The 15,893-nt window shown below is 47.5% G+C and overlaps 5 protein-coding genes across 5 annotated transcripts; 3 read left to right on the forward strand and 2 right to left on the reverse strand.

The window, feature by feature from the left end:
- Positions 1 to 2,901: 2,901 nt before the first annotated feature.
- On the forward strand, positions 2,902 to 4,650 carry JR316_0007957 (uncharacterized protein; the record flags this gene model as incomplete). The annotated part of the gene is made up of 1 exon (XM_047893677.1): positions 2,902 to 4,650. The coding sequence occupies one exon, from the start codon at positions 2,902 to 2,904 to the stop codon at positions 4,648 to 4,650; it is 1,749 nt and encodes a 582-aa protein (XP_047746992.1).
- A 1,871-nt stretch (positions 4,651 to 6,521) lies between these two features.
- On the reverse strand, positions 6,522 to 7,490 carry JR316_0007958 (uncharacterized protein; the record flags this gene model as incomplete). Its single annotated transcript, XM_047893678.1, has 5 exons — positions 6,522 to 6,752; positions 6,816 to 6,980; positions 7,072 to 7,146; positions 7,244 to 7,316; positions 7,378 to 7,490. The coding sequence occupies 5 exons, from the start codon at positions 7,488 to 7,490 to the stop codon at positions 6,522 to 6,524; spliced, it is 657 nt and encodes a 218-aa protein (XP_047746993.1).
- Positions 7,491 to 8,794: 1,304 nt separating this feature from the next.
- JR316_0007959 (uncharacterized protein) lies at positions 8,795 to 11,262 on the forward strand (the record flags this gene model as incomplete). The annotated part of the gene is made up of 13 exons (XM_047893679.1): positions 8,795 to 8,839; positions 8,904 to 8,929; positions 8,984 to 9,057; positions 9,539 to 9,550; positions 9,623 to 9,840; positions 9,899 to 9,912; positions 9,976 to 10,015; positions 10,074 to 10,277; positions 10,327 to 10,365; positions 10,416 to 10,488; positions 10,858 to 11,070; positions 11,128 to 11,150; positions 11,203 to 11,262. The coding sequence occupies 13 exons, from the start codon at positions 8,795 to 8,797 to the stop codon at positions 11,260 to 11,262; spliced, it is 1,041 nt and encodes a 346-aa protein (XP_047746994.1).
- A 1,218-nt stretch (positions 11,263 to 12,480) lies between these two features.
- JR316_0007960 (uncharacterized protein) lies at positions 12,481 to 14,059 on the forward strand (the record flags this gene model as incomplete). The annotated part of the gene is made up of 9 exons (XM_047893680.1): positions 12,481 to 12,678; positions 12,735 to 12,748; positions 12,805 to 12,844; positions 12,899 to 13,102; positions 13,155 to 13,193; positions 13,376 to 13,478; positions 13,653 to 13,865; positions 13,922 to 13,944; positions 14,000 to 14,059. The coding sequence occupies 9 exons, from the start codon at positions 12,481 to 12,483 to the stop codon at positions 14,057 to 14,059; spliced, it is 894 nt and encodes a 297-aa protein (XP_047746995.1).
- A 166-nt stretch (positions 14,060 to 14,225) lies between these two features.
- Positions 14,226 to 15,555, reverse strand: JR316_0007961 (uncharacterized protein; the record flags this gene model as incomplete). The annotated part of the gene is made up of 9 exons (XM_047893681.1): positions 14,226 to 14,255; positions 14,314 to 14,382; positions 14,448 to 14,509; positions 14,570 to 14,662; positions 14,731 to 14,759; positions 14,819 to 15,055; positions 15,111 to 15,194; positions 15,266 to 15,305; positions 15,363 to 15,555. The coding sequence occupies 9 exons, from the start codon at positions 15,553 to 15,555 to the stop codon at positions 14,226 to 14,228; spliced, it is 837 nt and encodes a 278-aa protein (XP_047746996.1).
- Positions 15,556 to 15,893: the final 338 nt, after the last annotated feature.

Raw genomic sequence — 15,893 nt, forward strand, 5'->3', positions numbered from 1 at the left:
CACGATGTGCAAAGTGCATTGGACACGACATTGGACATGCACACGCCACGACCTCGTTGATGATTCCCCTTGCTTTCCACCTCATACCTCCTACCTCCTACCTCATACATCACTACATCACATCACTGCACTGCATTACACTGCTGCCATGAACTGCACTACACGTAGCTGGACGTAGCTGGACGCGGCACCCTGTCCACATTCTACATTCCACATTCCACATTCCATCTCGTGTCCTACACATGCAATTTCCGTGTACCGTCTAAACTGCGTATAAGTATGTACACCGTGTTGATCGTCGATCGTCATCCTTGATACTTAATCCCTCGCCTTGGAGTCTCCTGGAGTTGCATTGATTGGACTGGATCGAAGGACTGGGGAGTGAAGGACTGAGGACTGAAGGACTGACGTTGGAGAATGGACTGAACCGACCGAACTATTGAACGATTGAACGATTGAACGAGCAACCGAGCGACTGACTATTGATTGACTCTGACCTGACCGGACTCTTGATTGTTTGCCATTTGAGCCGTGGAGTTTGCATCGCGCACTGCCCGTCGCACCTCGTTATCCGTTACCGTAAATATTTTTTCGCTTTTTTTGTTGTCGTCATCGGTGGTGGTGGTGTCGTTTATGAAGTCGTTTATAAAGTCGGACTTTGATTCGAGGATTCGACTTGAACTTTGGACTCTTTGGACATTTGAATCTCTGGACATTGGACATTGGACTCTTTGGAGTTGAACTCGGACTTGGACTCTTTGGACATCGGACTTTGGACTCTTTGGACACTGCATTGGACTTGTGACTGTGCCACGTACATGTACATATCCCATTTCCCATTTCCGTAATTCCTTCCTCTACCCCAACAATCAACGATCAACAATCATCGCTACTTCCCCTTCGCATTCACACTCACATTTACATTTACATTCTCACTCACATTCGCATTCGCCTTCACAATCACATTCGCATTCACAACCACATTCGCATTCACATTCACATTTGCGTTCACATTTGCAATTCGCGTTCGGCATCGCCTCTTCGCCCCATCCCCACCTCATGCGCACTGCGTAGACAGTTGTCAGTTGTCAGTTGCATTTTTGTCGCAAGAGTTCAGGTTCAGATTTCACTTCGTCGTCGTCGTCGTTGTCGTCGTTTTTTTTTTTTTTGTTTGTTTTTTTGGACTTCTGAATTGGACTTTTGGACTATTTGAACTTTTGGACTTTTGAACTTTCGTTCTGTTCTTCTTTCTTTGAAGATGGCTTTTTTACTTTTTTGGTTTGGACGTTGTCGTTTCTGGTCTATTCCAAATCCTAGTCCTAGTCCGAATCCGGGTCCGGGTCCGGGTCTGTATCCCTTTTCCCATCCACACATCGCCATATCCCTACATCGCCATCGCATCTTATGCAACAAAGCACAAGAACATGCACACGCACACGCACAGTATATCGACAGTTCCGTTTTTCTTTCTCCCTCCCTCCCCACCCCCACACCCCCACCTGACATCCTGACATACCAAATCCCCTCCTGCCTCTGCTTGCCTTTTTTCCTTCTCCTTCTATCTCATGTTCTAGATATGTCGCACGTACACTGTCACCATCATCGCATCAGCATCAGCATCCAATATCCAATATCCCACATCCAACACATCACATTCAACACAATACATTACACCCAACAAACACATCCAATATAACACATCCAATACAACAAAATGCATCCAATACAACACAACTTGACATTTACGCGCATACATCACACAATTCATAAACATATCGTACAACATACCTTGACACATTACCACTCACAGACAGATAGATAGATAGACATTGGTACTTGAGCTCTTACAAGTTTTGAGTTTGATACCCTCTCCCTCTCCCCCTCCCATCATCCTCCTACCATGCACCATGCACCATGATCACACTCATCACAGTCACACAAGCACGCACGTACGAACAACTCGCACGTTACAGCAATTTTCTTTTTTTTTTGGTTTTGTGTACATTAGGTTAACTGTTACATTGTTAGTTTACATTAGTATCGATTGTGATTATTGCGTGGTCTAACTTGTATGTTTGAATTTAGTCATTAGATAGATAGGTTAGGTATCGAGCAAGTTATATATTCCAGATTCCAGACATGGAGTTACTGGATTGGATTTAGATGTGTGCGTCGCGTTCTGTCAAAGGATTATATGCGTATGGTTACGGCGTTTTTCTTTTTAAAAAAAATTGAGGTCTGTAGTCCTTTTAGTGTTGCGTCAGACGCGCGCGCAGACAACGCAACGCGTTAACAGGCGAACGGCACTCTTCCGTCACTATATATAGCTACGTGAGCCCCTATTTGGGACAGGGCGATCGATAGAAAGGTCCTGAAGAAACGAAAGGCGAAGAGACGCGAATGCCTTGCGCTTATAGCCTTATTGTGTCTGTCAACTTACCAAGGGCAAAAAAGGGCGTTTAGCGGTCGTCACGGCAGAGAAAATGACATGGGGGTTCAAGACACGAAGACGCGAGACCATGCGCATGAGAGAGAAGCAAAGTGCTCGGAATAGACGGCTCATTGTCTTTTGGGAAACAAAGTTTGCCTTTCCGGGGTGTCAAAACAAAGAGGGACAAATAGTGACATGGGTGAGGTGTGACACAATTGCTGTGTGGATAGACAGTGGAAGCTATTGTTCGTATTGTTCTCGTCCTAATGCGATATAAGGATGGGAAGCAGCTGTGCTTGTTCTGCATCCCATTTCAGAGCTAGTCTCGTCTGGATATCGCCTGCATTTCAACCCACATTTTACGACCCACATTTGCCTGTCTCTTCTCTGCACATTACTATTACGACTAATAATTACTACTTGCTTCGACCTTGCATCAGGACCTATCAACCCCTCTTCATTTCACGACCATGTCCGCCCAAACTGCCCCCCAATTTGCCTTCCTCTCTCAGCCACCCCCGCCTCTTCACAAAAAGCGCCCTACTCCCCTTCCCTCTCCCCCTGGCTACCCACTGCCTCCTATCCCAGTCCAAGCCACCCCTGTCACCCGCCGTCGCTCGAGCACCTTTTCTAGCATCGCCGCCTGGGCAGCCCACGTCCAGCCCGGCTCGCCTGCCCCGCGCTCCCCTCACCGCCGCCTCTCCACCACCTCCGCCCGCCGCCCGTCCCTCACCCGTCTAGCCCGCCGGCCCTCCATCACCCACGCACGCGCCCCCTCTGGCTCCTTTGCGCATATAATCGATATCGACGCCCTCGACACGCCTTCCGCCGCGTCCAACTTTGAGCTCGATCTCACCGCGCACGGCTACACTTCCCTCTTTGTCCGCCTCCCCAAGACACCCACCACACCCTCGCCCCTCCTCCGCGCGTACAACGCCCAGCACGCTAAACCCGCCGCAGCGCCTGCTAAAGCCCCGCTTTCTGCGAGCTTCGCGATCGCCAACATCCCCATCCCACCCGTGCCACAGGAGCCCAAGCGCGCACCCGCACACAGCAAAGGCGGCATGAAGCGCTTCCGCTCCCTCACCATCCTCCGCCCCAAGGCTAAACAAGCTCCTGCACCCGCGCAGCCTACCACACCCGCGGCGACATCCTCCCAGCGCGCCGCGTCCATCGCGCAGCGCAAACGCTCCAAGTACGCACATGTGCGCCCGCCCCCGCCACTCGCGAACGAGCTTGCGCTCATGCAGTTTGCCGATGGCGGCTCGCTCGACGCGAACATTAAGCGCGTTATGGAGGCGCAGGCCAAGGCCACCGCCGGCCACTCCGCCGCGCCAGGTGGTGTAGGTGATGTGTACCGCGACGCTCAAGGTGGCGTATGGTGGGACGCAGACGAAGAGATGGAGTACGCCCATCTCCTCGAGGGTGATGGCGATGTGGGCATGGACATGGACATGGTCGACATGCACTGGGAAGAGGATTTCGACATGGTCGACGCGTCTGAGCCAGTGGCCGCACACATCGCCGCGCCCGCCACTAACCCGGCTGCAAACTCCACCGCAGACAAGGAGAACCTCCCCGTCTCCCTCTCCCGGCGCACCTCGCTGACCTCGGAAGACTCCGACCTCGACCCAAAGTACCTCCTCCCTCTCCCAGAAAACGAAGACCCACGGCTCGCCCCACCCGACGACCGCGTGCTCGTCTCCACCACCTCCAAAACCAACGCGAAAATGAGCGTGCTCTCTCTCCCCGCGCGACCCCGCCGCCGCGCCGCGCACCTGTGCAAGACCGGGTTCTTGGTCGACGGTGTTGCGTGGGAGCTGCCTGGGCCTGTGCCCTCTAGCCCGAGGAGCCCTAGGAGTCCGACGAGGAGCGTTGGTGGGATGGGAGTTGGGCAGGCGAGGCCGAAGGGCAAGGCGAGGAGACGCCCTGCGCCGCTCAAACTGGCGAGCTCGAATATCACGTCTTCTCCTGTGTCCAGGAGGCCCGCGACGCCTGCTGCTGCTGCGAAACCCACCGTCCCGAGTCCGCAGAGACTGCGGAACGAGTTCATCGCGGACTCGTTTGAGCCTGTGCCTGCTTTACCTGCGTCGCTGCCTGTGCAGCATACATCCACAACCGCGGTTCCTGCGAGCCCGGTTGTATCGACGATTTCAAAGGCCACGCGACATGCGAAAGTACGCGGCTTTTTCGGGATGGGGCGTAAAGTCGGCGAGTAGACGATTATCGACATCCCTGCCCAACCCAACCAAAAACTTTCAATCGCTCCGAGGCGTTGATAAATTCCTGAACTCTTTTCCTGTTTCTCTTTTTTCCTTTTTCCTCACTCTCATCTGGTCTGAACATGCTGTTGTACACGCTTATTGATATTTGTATAGTATACCCTAATTATCCGCTCTGTACTCACCCACCCACTGCACGACTTACGAGTTAGATTTACGAACTCTTCTGTCTGCTCTTTTCTCAGTTTTCTTGTACCTCTTTCCGCTGTATCATCCCCTCACCTTTTCCCCTCACAACACTCACACTACTCCTACTCACACACTACCGCCGCGCTACCTCACCTCACGACACACGCACCTCGCTATATCTCTGTTTTTATCTATCTATCATGACACCTACAACATCTATCACATCTTACTGTATCACTAGCACCCACGCTTTCGTAGTTCTGAATGGTTGAAATCCAATCGTCGGTTTTTTTTTTCTTGGAATTTTTATTGGTTTTTTTTTTTCTTTTTTGGGAGTTTGAATTCGTACAATCGGTTGCTGTAAATCAAGTCAAGAGAGGTACAGAAAGGTCCCAGGACACTTGACAGGACCCGAGCACTTTAAAGGCAAACCCAAGCCTGCCCATTGCCCAAGCCAAGCGAAACGCGAATACAACAAACGCGAAGGTAAACGGAATGGGCAATGCCTTATCATGTATGGATCTTGTCTTTAGTTTCAATGTGTGCGGCAGCGGCACTCCGACGTCGTGTTGTGGCTGATAGTAATAGTAATAGACGCTGAGGGCTGAGGGCTTAGCTGTTGCCTTTTTTTGACGCCTGGGGTTATATTCTTTGCGTCTTCTATGTACAATTGTACATTGTACATACATTGGTAATTTGAATCGGTTGGTTAAGTTTGGAGATTTTAGAGGATCGCGATTACTTTATGCGGTATTTAGTCATACCGTTACCAATTGCACAATGCAAGGGTGCGAGATCATGGATAGGGTCCCCGTGATGATACCCATCGCAGGCAAGGGAAAGTCGATACGTAGTTGGAACTAGAACCTGACTATGACGAGAAGAAGGGGGCGGGACGAGCTTCTGCCCTGTTCTTACAAGTTTCAAACGTGTGTTAATGGTTAATGTTGTTGTTCCAAGTCAAGGGGCAGTCCAATTAACGGGTGAGGGTTTTTAATGTTACACGGTGCGGGTATGATACAATTACAAAAAAAAAAAGAAAAAAAGTTCATGCGTGATATCTAGAGCAAACCCAGAAAGAAAAAAAAGAAAAGAAAAAGATAACAAACTCGGTCGATTTTGGCGTCGGGCGCGGCGCGCACGCCATTACCCCAGAGAAAAAAAAATGGAGAGAGAAAAGATAGCGGGAAAAAAAAGCTGATTTTTACTTCAAATGATATTCGATAATGATAACGTGCAGTTGGATGAGAGACAATGAGCGAATGAGCGGACGGCAGGCAGTGAAAGCAGAGAATCGAGATAACGGGGGTAAAAGGCTACAAAAGGCATTGCGGTTCGGTTTGGTCTAGGATAACGAAAGCATGAGGTGAAAAATTTTGTTAGGTTGGGCAAGGAGAGACGTGATGCCAGAGGTCCCGGTTGGTTGTGGAGATCTGGAGTTGGGTCGTTGAAAGATGAAAGCAAAGGGGTAATGGAAACATAGGTGTCCCGCGATATGATCCTGGGACTATTGTGTGCGCAGCATAGCTGTGGTGAGATTTGGTGTGTTTGTATCTGGATAGTAGAGGTGGAGCATGATAGGGGCTGTCGATGCCCCGCCGACCCAACTTCCAAAAGTTGGATCATCGCTCCGCTCGATCGTACGTTGCGTACGTTCCATTCGCTCCGGAACGGTATATTTAGGACATCAGCTTCTCGCCCCATACAAGGCGGTGCCGATGGGCACGGTACGCGCCGGTGAGGGAGATGTAGAAGAGCCAGGAGCACACGACGAAGGAAAAGACGAAAAGGGTGCGGAGGTAGAGCTTCCACCGCCAAGAAACGGGGCTGCTGGAGGTGAAGATGATACTTCGCCAGCGTTCGTAGAACTCTGTGTTGAGCCAAGTGAGGTCAGCTACGAGAGTTTGAGCCTGGTGTGCATAGTTAATAAAAAACGGGTGTTGAAAGGATATGAAAGGAACGGAATGACACACCTTGACGCGGCCAGAGTCGTACACCTCGCGAATATCTGAGACCTCAGCGTCAATGATGGGAAGGGTCTCCCCGAGATCCGTCAGAGTGTCCATGGCGTTTTCCAATTCCTTCTTGATTTGCGGCACTTGCTGAGTGAGAGAGGTTTGTGCGCGAAGTTGTGTTCGCTGCAAATCAATTAGGGGTATATCAGCATCCGCTCCAGTGGTTATGAAATAAAGAAAGGGTGAAAAAAGCAAGGCAAAGAAAGATGCTCACTTGAAGATCAGTGTAAACTTCGTTGATGAGGTTGTCGACGGCGCGGAAGTTGCTTAGATCCTCGATTAGCCTGGACTGGAGGACGAGGCGAAAGAGGAGGGTTCAAATGTGAGCTTAAAACCAGAACCCGCAATCCCCAAAGAAAGGAATCAAAAACAAATTGGCAGCATACCTCCAGGTCTTTCATCAAGTGTTCGTTCCTTAGATTCTTCTTGTAGTGATTTCTCAAAGCCGCTTCGATCTTGCTGTCGAGGGTGGTGTGTAAATGGTGAGCTCATGCTCTGAAACGGCGGTGAACGGACGTACAGTGTAGAAACGGTTGCTGGACCAGAAGCACTCAGATTGTGACGAGAGCTCTGATGTGGTAGACCTCTTCCTCCAAGTCGCTCTTGAGACTTTTGAGTCCTGCTTGAGGACATCCAATGCAAAGAGGTTGGAGAAAAAAGAGACGAGAAAAAGAAAACAGAAAAAAGAAAGGGGAACGAAGAGAATAGAACGAAGGCAAGGAACCAAAAGAGTTAATAAAAAGAATATTGATTTTATTCTATCAGTACATTATAGAAGCAATTTACATAAATCCTGTCGGGCAAGGTGGAGCCTCGTGCTGTGCTGTGATACTGATCCCTCCTCGCTATGAATAGTCTGATCGAATTCACGTGTGTCAAGACCACTCGGCCGATCTTCTTAATCTGTCACTTATCTCCTGCTTTGTTCTTGGCCTCTACCATTGTATTGCAGACCACCAGCGGTCATATACCCACAAAACTCACACCTTGCGCGCTACCATCACAGTTTTCGATGTTGTGACTCTTGCGGGTTTAGCAGCTCGTCGAAATCCCGAATACCGCTTGTATCGAAACGGCCTTCCATGCTAACCTCTGATCAGGAAGTGCTTCTCAATCAAAAATGGCCATCCACTTTTCCAGGCAAAGCGAGAGAAATTTTTACTTGGGTCGGACTTGTAATCTTGTCTAGATTTCGTGATCAGAGCCGAGTATTTGTTTCTATCCTCGCAACTGCCAACTGGTACATAACATCTGCCAGCTTACCGGCTTCACGGTCCTTAGGCGTCAAGCATAAATCATGATGAAACTCCAGATGGCCCTCACTCGCTCATTTCCTCCTGCCTACTAGCAACGTGCTGGGCAACAGAGGTGTGGATCATTTACACGACCTGTCACGTTGTTGTCATCTGGATGGGTTCCATCTTCAGATTCTCTCACAATGTTGGGACAGATCCATACAGGTAGCATTGGCAAGCCTATTGACAGTGAAAAAAATGGATGCTATTTCTACGACAACAACAGCTCTCTCGTCTGCATAATAACCACTTTGGTAGAACGTGCACGGGATTCAGTCGAAAACAATCATGTCAACACGTGCAAATTATTGAAAAGAGTCCCCGCTGTTCACTGATTCCTTGACAAACCGATGTTCTACGCTACTCATCACTGTCGCAAGGACGTATCTAATCTGTGGCACAAGTCACTATATCAAGGCTATGTTATACCATTTACCTATAGGTCTTTTAAAGGACGCTTTGGTCTAGACGGCGTACAGCATCCTTCCATGCTGCTTCTCTTGGTCAACTGTATCGGCCAGGCTATCAATCACGAAGCAACTTCAAGGTTTGGACTCTAGTCGGACAGCTTGCTTGTTACCCCACGTACCCCGCTTTTCAAAGGCAAGACCGTTTGGCAGCAACCGATTATTTTGGAATTATATGTGCTTTTGGTTATGTATTTCAACTGGTACCAAACTAAACAAGGTGCGTTGCCTTCCGATGCTCAACACACTCAACCCTTCCCTTCCTGCCTGATTTGTATTGGTAGAGGCTATCGGTTAGGGTGCTTTCGAGGTAGGTCCTTTATGCAGATAATGAAAGCCTACCCTGTCTCATTTATCCATCTAGAGAGACAGATACTTTGCATGACACGCAAAGCCTTTTTTACCCCGATGATTACCGCAAACTCGTAGAATTTAGAGGTGGATAGTTATATCCTTAGCCTGTAATGTTATCTTCCTTTGCTGAAGCCCTATATGACGCACTCCATTGTGATAACTGTATCAAGGCAACAGCATGTGGCGCATACACTCAATGACTCGCACGAGATCATGCTTTTTTTTCCGCGAAACACTTTGGAGGAATGTCGTCCACAAGATAAGTTCTTCTCTAGCTTCCAATATTCTCCCAGCCACTGCGACTTCTTCTTGTTTTGACTCGTGTGCTGCTTGCGTTATTCTCCGGTGTGCTATACAACGATGGTCACGCATATGCCCTCTTGACCTTTCTGGCGCTCGATAACCGCCTTTGACGACATTGCGTTGCACAAGGGCCAACGAATCACACTACCGACGATTGCATGATTCTCAGAATTCTTTTCGGAATAGAGATTCGTTGGATCTACCGACTTTCTTGAAAATATCTACAGACGTAATTGGATTCGATTGGGCGCACGATAAAAAGGACGGCTAGTTGGTGAGCTAGCAAACAACAGTTAGCCCTCTTCTGCTGCTTATTCTCTGGGTCTTTCTGCCTGTCCTTGATCAGCCATGAAAATCAGCTCTATCTGGATCTTCACTCTTCCGATCATTGCAATCTGCAGTGCATCCGCATTTCCCGTTAACGCTACGACGGCCTTGGATCTGCTCGATCACAATGCCAGAGAAGTTCTGAGGCGCGCGACGCCAGCTGCGCCGCATTTCGTTGTTTACGCTGATTCCTATGACCCCTCGACGACAGGGCCTCCTGCGGCGTCTGCAATCAAAGTAAGGACGATCCAATTCAGATTTTTCGCCGACTAATATTCGATCACTCCTTTGACAGGGATTCAACGTTTTGTAAGTTCTTTCATCGCGGAGGCTTCGCAAGACTTATGAATATCTTTTACCTCTCCGTGGCAGCGCATTATCGTTCCTTCTCATTGAAGGCGCCTGGGACAAGGTACTGGCGCCGATCATCCTATTTACAGAATTGCACTCATCTCAATCCCGAACAATAGGCGTACGAGTGGACCACATTCACAGATGCTCAGCGCACTACTATCAAGTCCCAGTATGCCTCTGCTGGTATTAAGCTTGTGGTTTCCGTGTTCGGGTCGACGGATGTTCCAACATCTACTAACGCGGATCCCATCGCCACTGCAAATACTATGGCAGCCTGGGTGAAACAATATCAGTTGGACGGCATCGATGTTGATTATGAGGTTGGTACTGATTTGGTCAAACCCAATTTGCATGTGACGATCTTCGCAGGATTTCAATGCCTTTGCAGCTGGCGACGGCAAAGCTGAGGTGAACATTTCCTGATCTTCTCAATTATCGACTTTGCTCAAGTGATACAGGCATGGCTAATTTCGTTCACAAAGCAATTACGAACCCAGCTGCCCCAAGGAACATATCTGCTGACCCATGCTCGTAAGGCCAATTGTTGCCCTTGAACGCGGTATCAGGTGTCTGACGAGTAATTTCCATTTTGAAATAGCTGTAGCCCCATGGTCCGTAATTGTTTGGCTTTTTAGTTGTTTAGTGACATGAATTGACCGCTAAATTAGGTTCTCTCCGACCCAGTGGGGCGGCGGGGGTTATCTCAAAGTACATTCCTCAGTCGGAAGTCTTATTGACTGGTACAATATTCAGGTATACAAATCCCTTTGTTGTTTCTTTTGCGGCCGATCCTCTCATTGATATAAACGTTATCTACCTCTGCTAGTTCTATAACCGTAAGCAATCGAAAGCGTCGTCTAATTATAAATGACTACTGATAACCGAACAAAACCAATGTAGAGGGTGCCTCTGAGTATACCACATGTGCGAACCTTCTCACCACATCTTCGAACACATGGCCAAAAACTGCCGTTTTCCAAATCGCTGCTAACGGAGTGCCGCTGGAAAAAATTGTAATCGGCAAACCGGCGACCTCCAGTGATGCTAGCAACGGCTTCATGTCCACTTCTACTCTCGCGAGCTGCTTGCAGCAAGCTAAGAATAACGGATGGAGTAAGTACCTTGCAAATACCTAAGCCATCGTTTGATGTATTTATACGTGCCTTTCAGCCGGTGGAGCCATGGTCTGGCAGGTAAGGTCTACAAGCTCGAATAAGTTGAAACAGTATTAACGTTTCTCTATAGTATCCCAAAGCAACTTCGTCCTGGATAACTGCCGTACGTTCTCTGTCTTGGCCTGTTTAACAACAAGGCAGGATAGATTTAAGTCCATCCTTTTGGAGGAACCCCTTAGATAATTTGCTGTCGTTTTATGCCCTTCATCTATAGTCTTTGATGTATTTTTTTCGGGATTCGGAACATGACCTTTGTCCTCGCTTCATGTTGAAACTGTGCAATCAATCTTGAGGAGTCTTGCAATTGTTCTGTCTGAAGATCACTGTTTAAAAGTATTATCCTTTTGGCTTCTGTAAAATTTCCGTGTGTTCAGTCCTCAGGTAACTCAATGTTTTTCGGGTCAACCGCCGTTCTATTCTGATCCTCAAAAAACAAGTGTTGGATAACAATTAACTAGGCTTCCAGAACACGATAAGTTTGTCTTGAATTTTAAGTTCATTGTGTAAACATCACCCAGGGTGCTATACTTTCAAGTTGTAGACATCAGAATTTGTGGAGTAACAGTACAATAAGTCTTCCTTATTGGATTTGGTCTCACGCCTCTTGACTCTTACCAGCCACGTAGCAAAGTCGTTTCTGGCAACGCACGTCTTATTTAACATTGATCATGCTCATCTCTCGTGCTTGGTCAAGATTCTACTCTGGAAGCATGTGTTTACCTATAGAAGGGCTTTCACTACAAGTCATTGAGCACGTCTACAAGTTTCTGGAGGGTTGCTATGCCAGTTTGGTTTAGTGAAAAGGCGCTCGTACCGCTGGCGATCAGATGGCAAGCTAATATCTATTGCTTCGGCTTTGTCAGGGTGGCCAGATACCACACGCTAGGGTCTCCTGACAACGTCGCAATCTTCGGTTGTTCGGGAAAAGTCTGTTATATCTCGGGCCAAATCACGAACCAAACAGCACCGTATGGCATCGATTTCATTCTGTGCTGTCGCAGAACCGGGACTTAGGCATCATATTTCCGTTGAACACATAGATCCTAAATATGCTGTCTTCAGAGTTCAAGAACGATATGTCTTCCACACATATGTGCATTTTGGCTTCATAGGCTGCAAAGAACCACATGGACAGCGCTCAAGCTTTGGCACACGCTCTCTTTTCTTAGTGGTCAAATGATGAAGACAGAACTCAGTGACTACCAGCAAAGAGATATGTTGATCTTTCTGGCGACTCGGAGCTGTATTTAAGGCTGAGAGAAACGCTGCAAGGCATAGACACAATCGTCTGCTCAACCCTGCTAGCTACTCTCGAACGCTACTCTTCGCCATGAGAACTTTCTTTACCATGTTTGCAGGTATCTTGAGCCTGGTTGGCGTCAACGGATATCCGTTGGAACCACACGGCCACAACATGAGCCAAGATGCCGTTGGCAAATTCATCTCTGAGGCCAAAAATGGTGTCCCTGCTGCGCCTCATTTTGTCATTTACAGCGATGCTCCTGTTTCTGGAGAGACTGGGCCTCCACCAGTTTCTCAAATCCAAGTAGGTTGCGAAACTCGATGGTGAACATCCGGATGCTGACGTTGTGTCTCGCGCAGGGGTTCAACGTTTTGTGTGTTTTTCTCTGAATTGGCAGTTGAATTTGGCACTGACGAGCTAAACATAAAGCGCTCTATCGTTCCTTCTGACCAATGGTGCCTTTGATAAAGTTAGTAGCTTTATTCTACTGTGTTCAAAAACACATGCCAACCATTTCCTCCAGGCTTTGGAATGGACGAAATTAAGTGACTCTCAAAGGACAACTATCAAATCACAGTATGCAGCAGCGGGAATCAAGCTTATTGTTTCTGTGTTTGGGTCAACAGACGCCCCTACGACCAAAGGTGCCGATCCTGTTGCTACTGCAAACACTATGGCTGCTTGGGTGAAAAAATACCAGCTTGATGGTGTTGACGTGGATTATGAAGTAAATTTATTTTCAAATACCCTTTCCCATGGTAGACTTATTGTCATGTCAGGATTTTGATGCCATTAATGCAGGCAATGGGAAAGGAGAAGTATGTTACTTGCATACCATCCAAAGTTTATGCACTGACAAATTCCTCCAAGGCATGGTTGGCATCCTTTACAACTCAGCTCAGAACCCAACTTCCACAGGGAACTTACCTACTAACCCACGCTCGTAAGTGTAGTTCTATGCGTTCATATCATCCTAAATTTATTTTGTTAATAACTATAGCTGTTGCACCATGGTAAATATTATGAACTTCCCGGCATCAATTCTTACAATGAATACCAACAGGTTCTCTCCTGGAAAGTTTGGAGGAGGCGCCTATCTGAAAGTTCATTCCACGGTTGGAAGTTTGATTGACTGGTACAATGTTCAGGCAAGTCTATTCATGGCTGTGTGTACCACTTTATTCCATATTTATGCATATGTTACCACAGTTTTATAACCGTGGGTTCATCTACGATAATTTGGCTTCTGCTTCTGAACTGCTTCTAAACCCATACAGAGGGATCATCAGAGTACACGACATGTACCGGCCTCCTTACCGCCTCTTCCAGTACTTGGCCTCAATCGTCTTTGTTCCAAATTTCTGCAAACGGCGTTCCACTCTCCAAACTGGTCATCGGAAAGCCAGCCCTGACATCTGACGCCAGCAATGGTTTCATGTCTACTTCAACACTGGCATCATGTGTTTCGCAGGCAAAGGCCAAAGGTTGGAGTAAGTTTTATTTATAAAGTGTTAATTGAAGATAGTTTATTGAACTATTTTCGTAGGCGCTGGAGTCATGGTCTGGGAGGTGAGCTGAGAATGGTGTCCAATATCTGAAAGAGTACGACTAACATTTGAACTAGTTCCCTGATGCTGCTGCATCTTGGATCAATGCGGTTCGTGCTCAAGCATTCCCAGAATAGAGGAGGGAGTGAGGGGACAAAAGACGGCTTTCTGTAGTTATTCTACGGTCGAAATCTGTACTAGGGAACAAAGTAGATTGGAAAATACACGGTCCATGGTCACATCAAATGGAGGGAAGCCAGAAGTTCATTTCACTCAAATTAGTAGACTACGGCATGTTCCCTCTCAGTGTGATAGTGTTTCAATGAACAGTTGCTAGACGTTAGATAAATGTCAGTTAGCACATATCTTAATGTATAGATTGGCGACTCACGACGGCAGAAGCTGGCAAGTCGTTATTAAGATTGTATGCGGCGATATCACCAACGAAGAAAAGTTGATTCTGACAAGATTGTTGCATAAGTGATGTAAGAGAGTTAAGAGTAACCTTCTCTAGATGTGACTTACCTCGCGAATGTCGTACGCAAGGATTGTCGGAGGCCGTGAACCGTCTTCGTTGATCCATTGCGCTATGAATTATGGCATGAGTCGACAGTTCCCATTACTATACCTGGATGTTCCCGACTTACCGTGTAGCTCGTGGGTCTTTTTGTCAATGGTCCAAATGGCAGACTCTACGAAGGCTTGTCGGGCAGGGACTTTCGGGGGCGAGCCTTTGGGTGCTATGAAATGATGTATCGATATCAGCGCTGGTAAATTACGTTTGATTTAAATTTCTTTTTAAACACACTCTTTTCAACGTTAGTAAATGGTACGGTTCTGATAAGATGGTGTGAGTGATCTAAATATTCATTCGCAAAATATCTGGAATTGCATACTCTCGACTTCCGGCAGCGAGTGTTGGAACGGTAAAAGCGTCAAAAGTTCCCGCTCCGACGTAAAAGGGAGGAGGAAAGGCAGGATTCTTAACAAATTCGAATCCAAGGTCAAAGTTTATCTCAAGGTTTGGAAAGCTACTCACAGTGGCAAGGATATTGATTTGCGTCGGGTCGCTGCGATGAAACGTCATTTTGACGATCAAATCTTCCTCGGGGCCCAGTGCATTGATTCCAGCACTATCATTGACAGTTATCACTGCTTCCGACGTAGTTCGTAGAATTTGGAGCTTACATTGTCCCACCACCAGACCAGTTTCTGACATATCCTAAAATGTTACCATCTTGAGGATTTCTGACTTGAAGGCGGCCAGTGATTCTAAAAGGATTAGAAATTTGAGAATTATTTCAACGATAATCAACGATAATTGCAGTTTCCATGGAACGTACGTTACAGATGGTCCAACAGAAGGTGTCCCCTGTCTAGCATCTAGAAAGATAGAGAATAAAAAATGTTGCATAAAGAATATGTTGAAACATAGCTCACCTAGCCTAGGTGTTGGCGTAGTCGCACGGCGAGCAATGACTTTGTCTCGCAAAAATTTCGGTGGGTTGGGAGAGAGACCTCTAGCCAATCTCTGCGCATTGGTGCCAGGATCCTCGAGAGGAGACGAAAACACCAAAACAGCGACCAGACCAAGTACCAACAAGATCGATGACCACAAGTTTCCTTTGAACATCCTATCAATCGACACGAGGAGAGGATTGTCGGCCAGCTGATCACTTACTTCGTTCGCTTTATATTGGAAAGCAGCCAGCAGATTCTTGTCAGTATATCTAGTAGACCCCCGGAGGCATCGGCAGAAAGATCGTCTTTGAAAAACCAGAAACACCATTTAATCGTGGTTTGCTGTACTTCTTCCGACGGATGGTGAATGGGATGTCGTCACAATCGATGCGGGATGTGCCCTTGCATGCAGTGCGTGAAAATTTCAGAGTCTAGACGCCAATCTTCCTTGATTGTGACGCAGCGGAAGTACCACAGGAAAGCCTCTTTGTATATCAAAGACTATCAAAG

The sequence above is a fragment of the Psilocybe cubensis genome, chromosome 7 (assembly GCF_017499595.1).
Source record: "Psilocybe cubensis strain MGC-MH-2018 chromosome 7, whole genome shotgun sequence".
NCBI classification, from domain to species: Eukaryota; Fungi; Basidiomycota; class Agaricomycetes; order Agaricales; family Agrocybaceae; genus Psilocybe; species Psilocybe cubensis.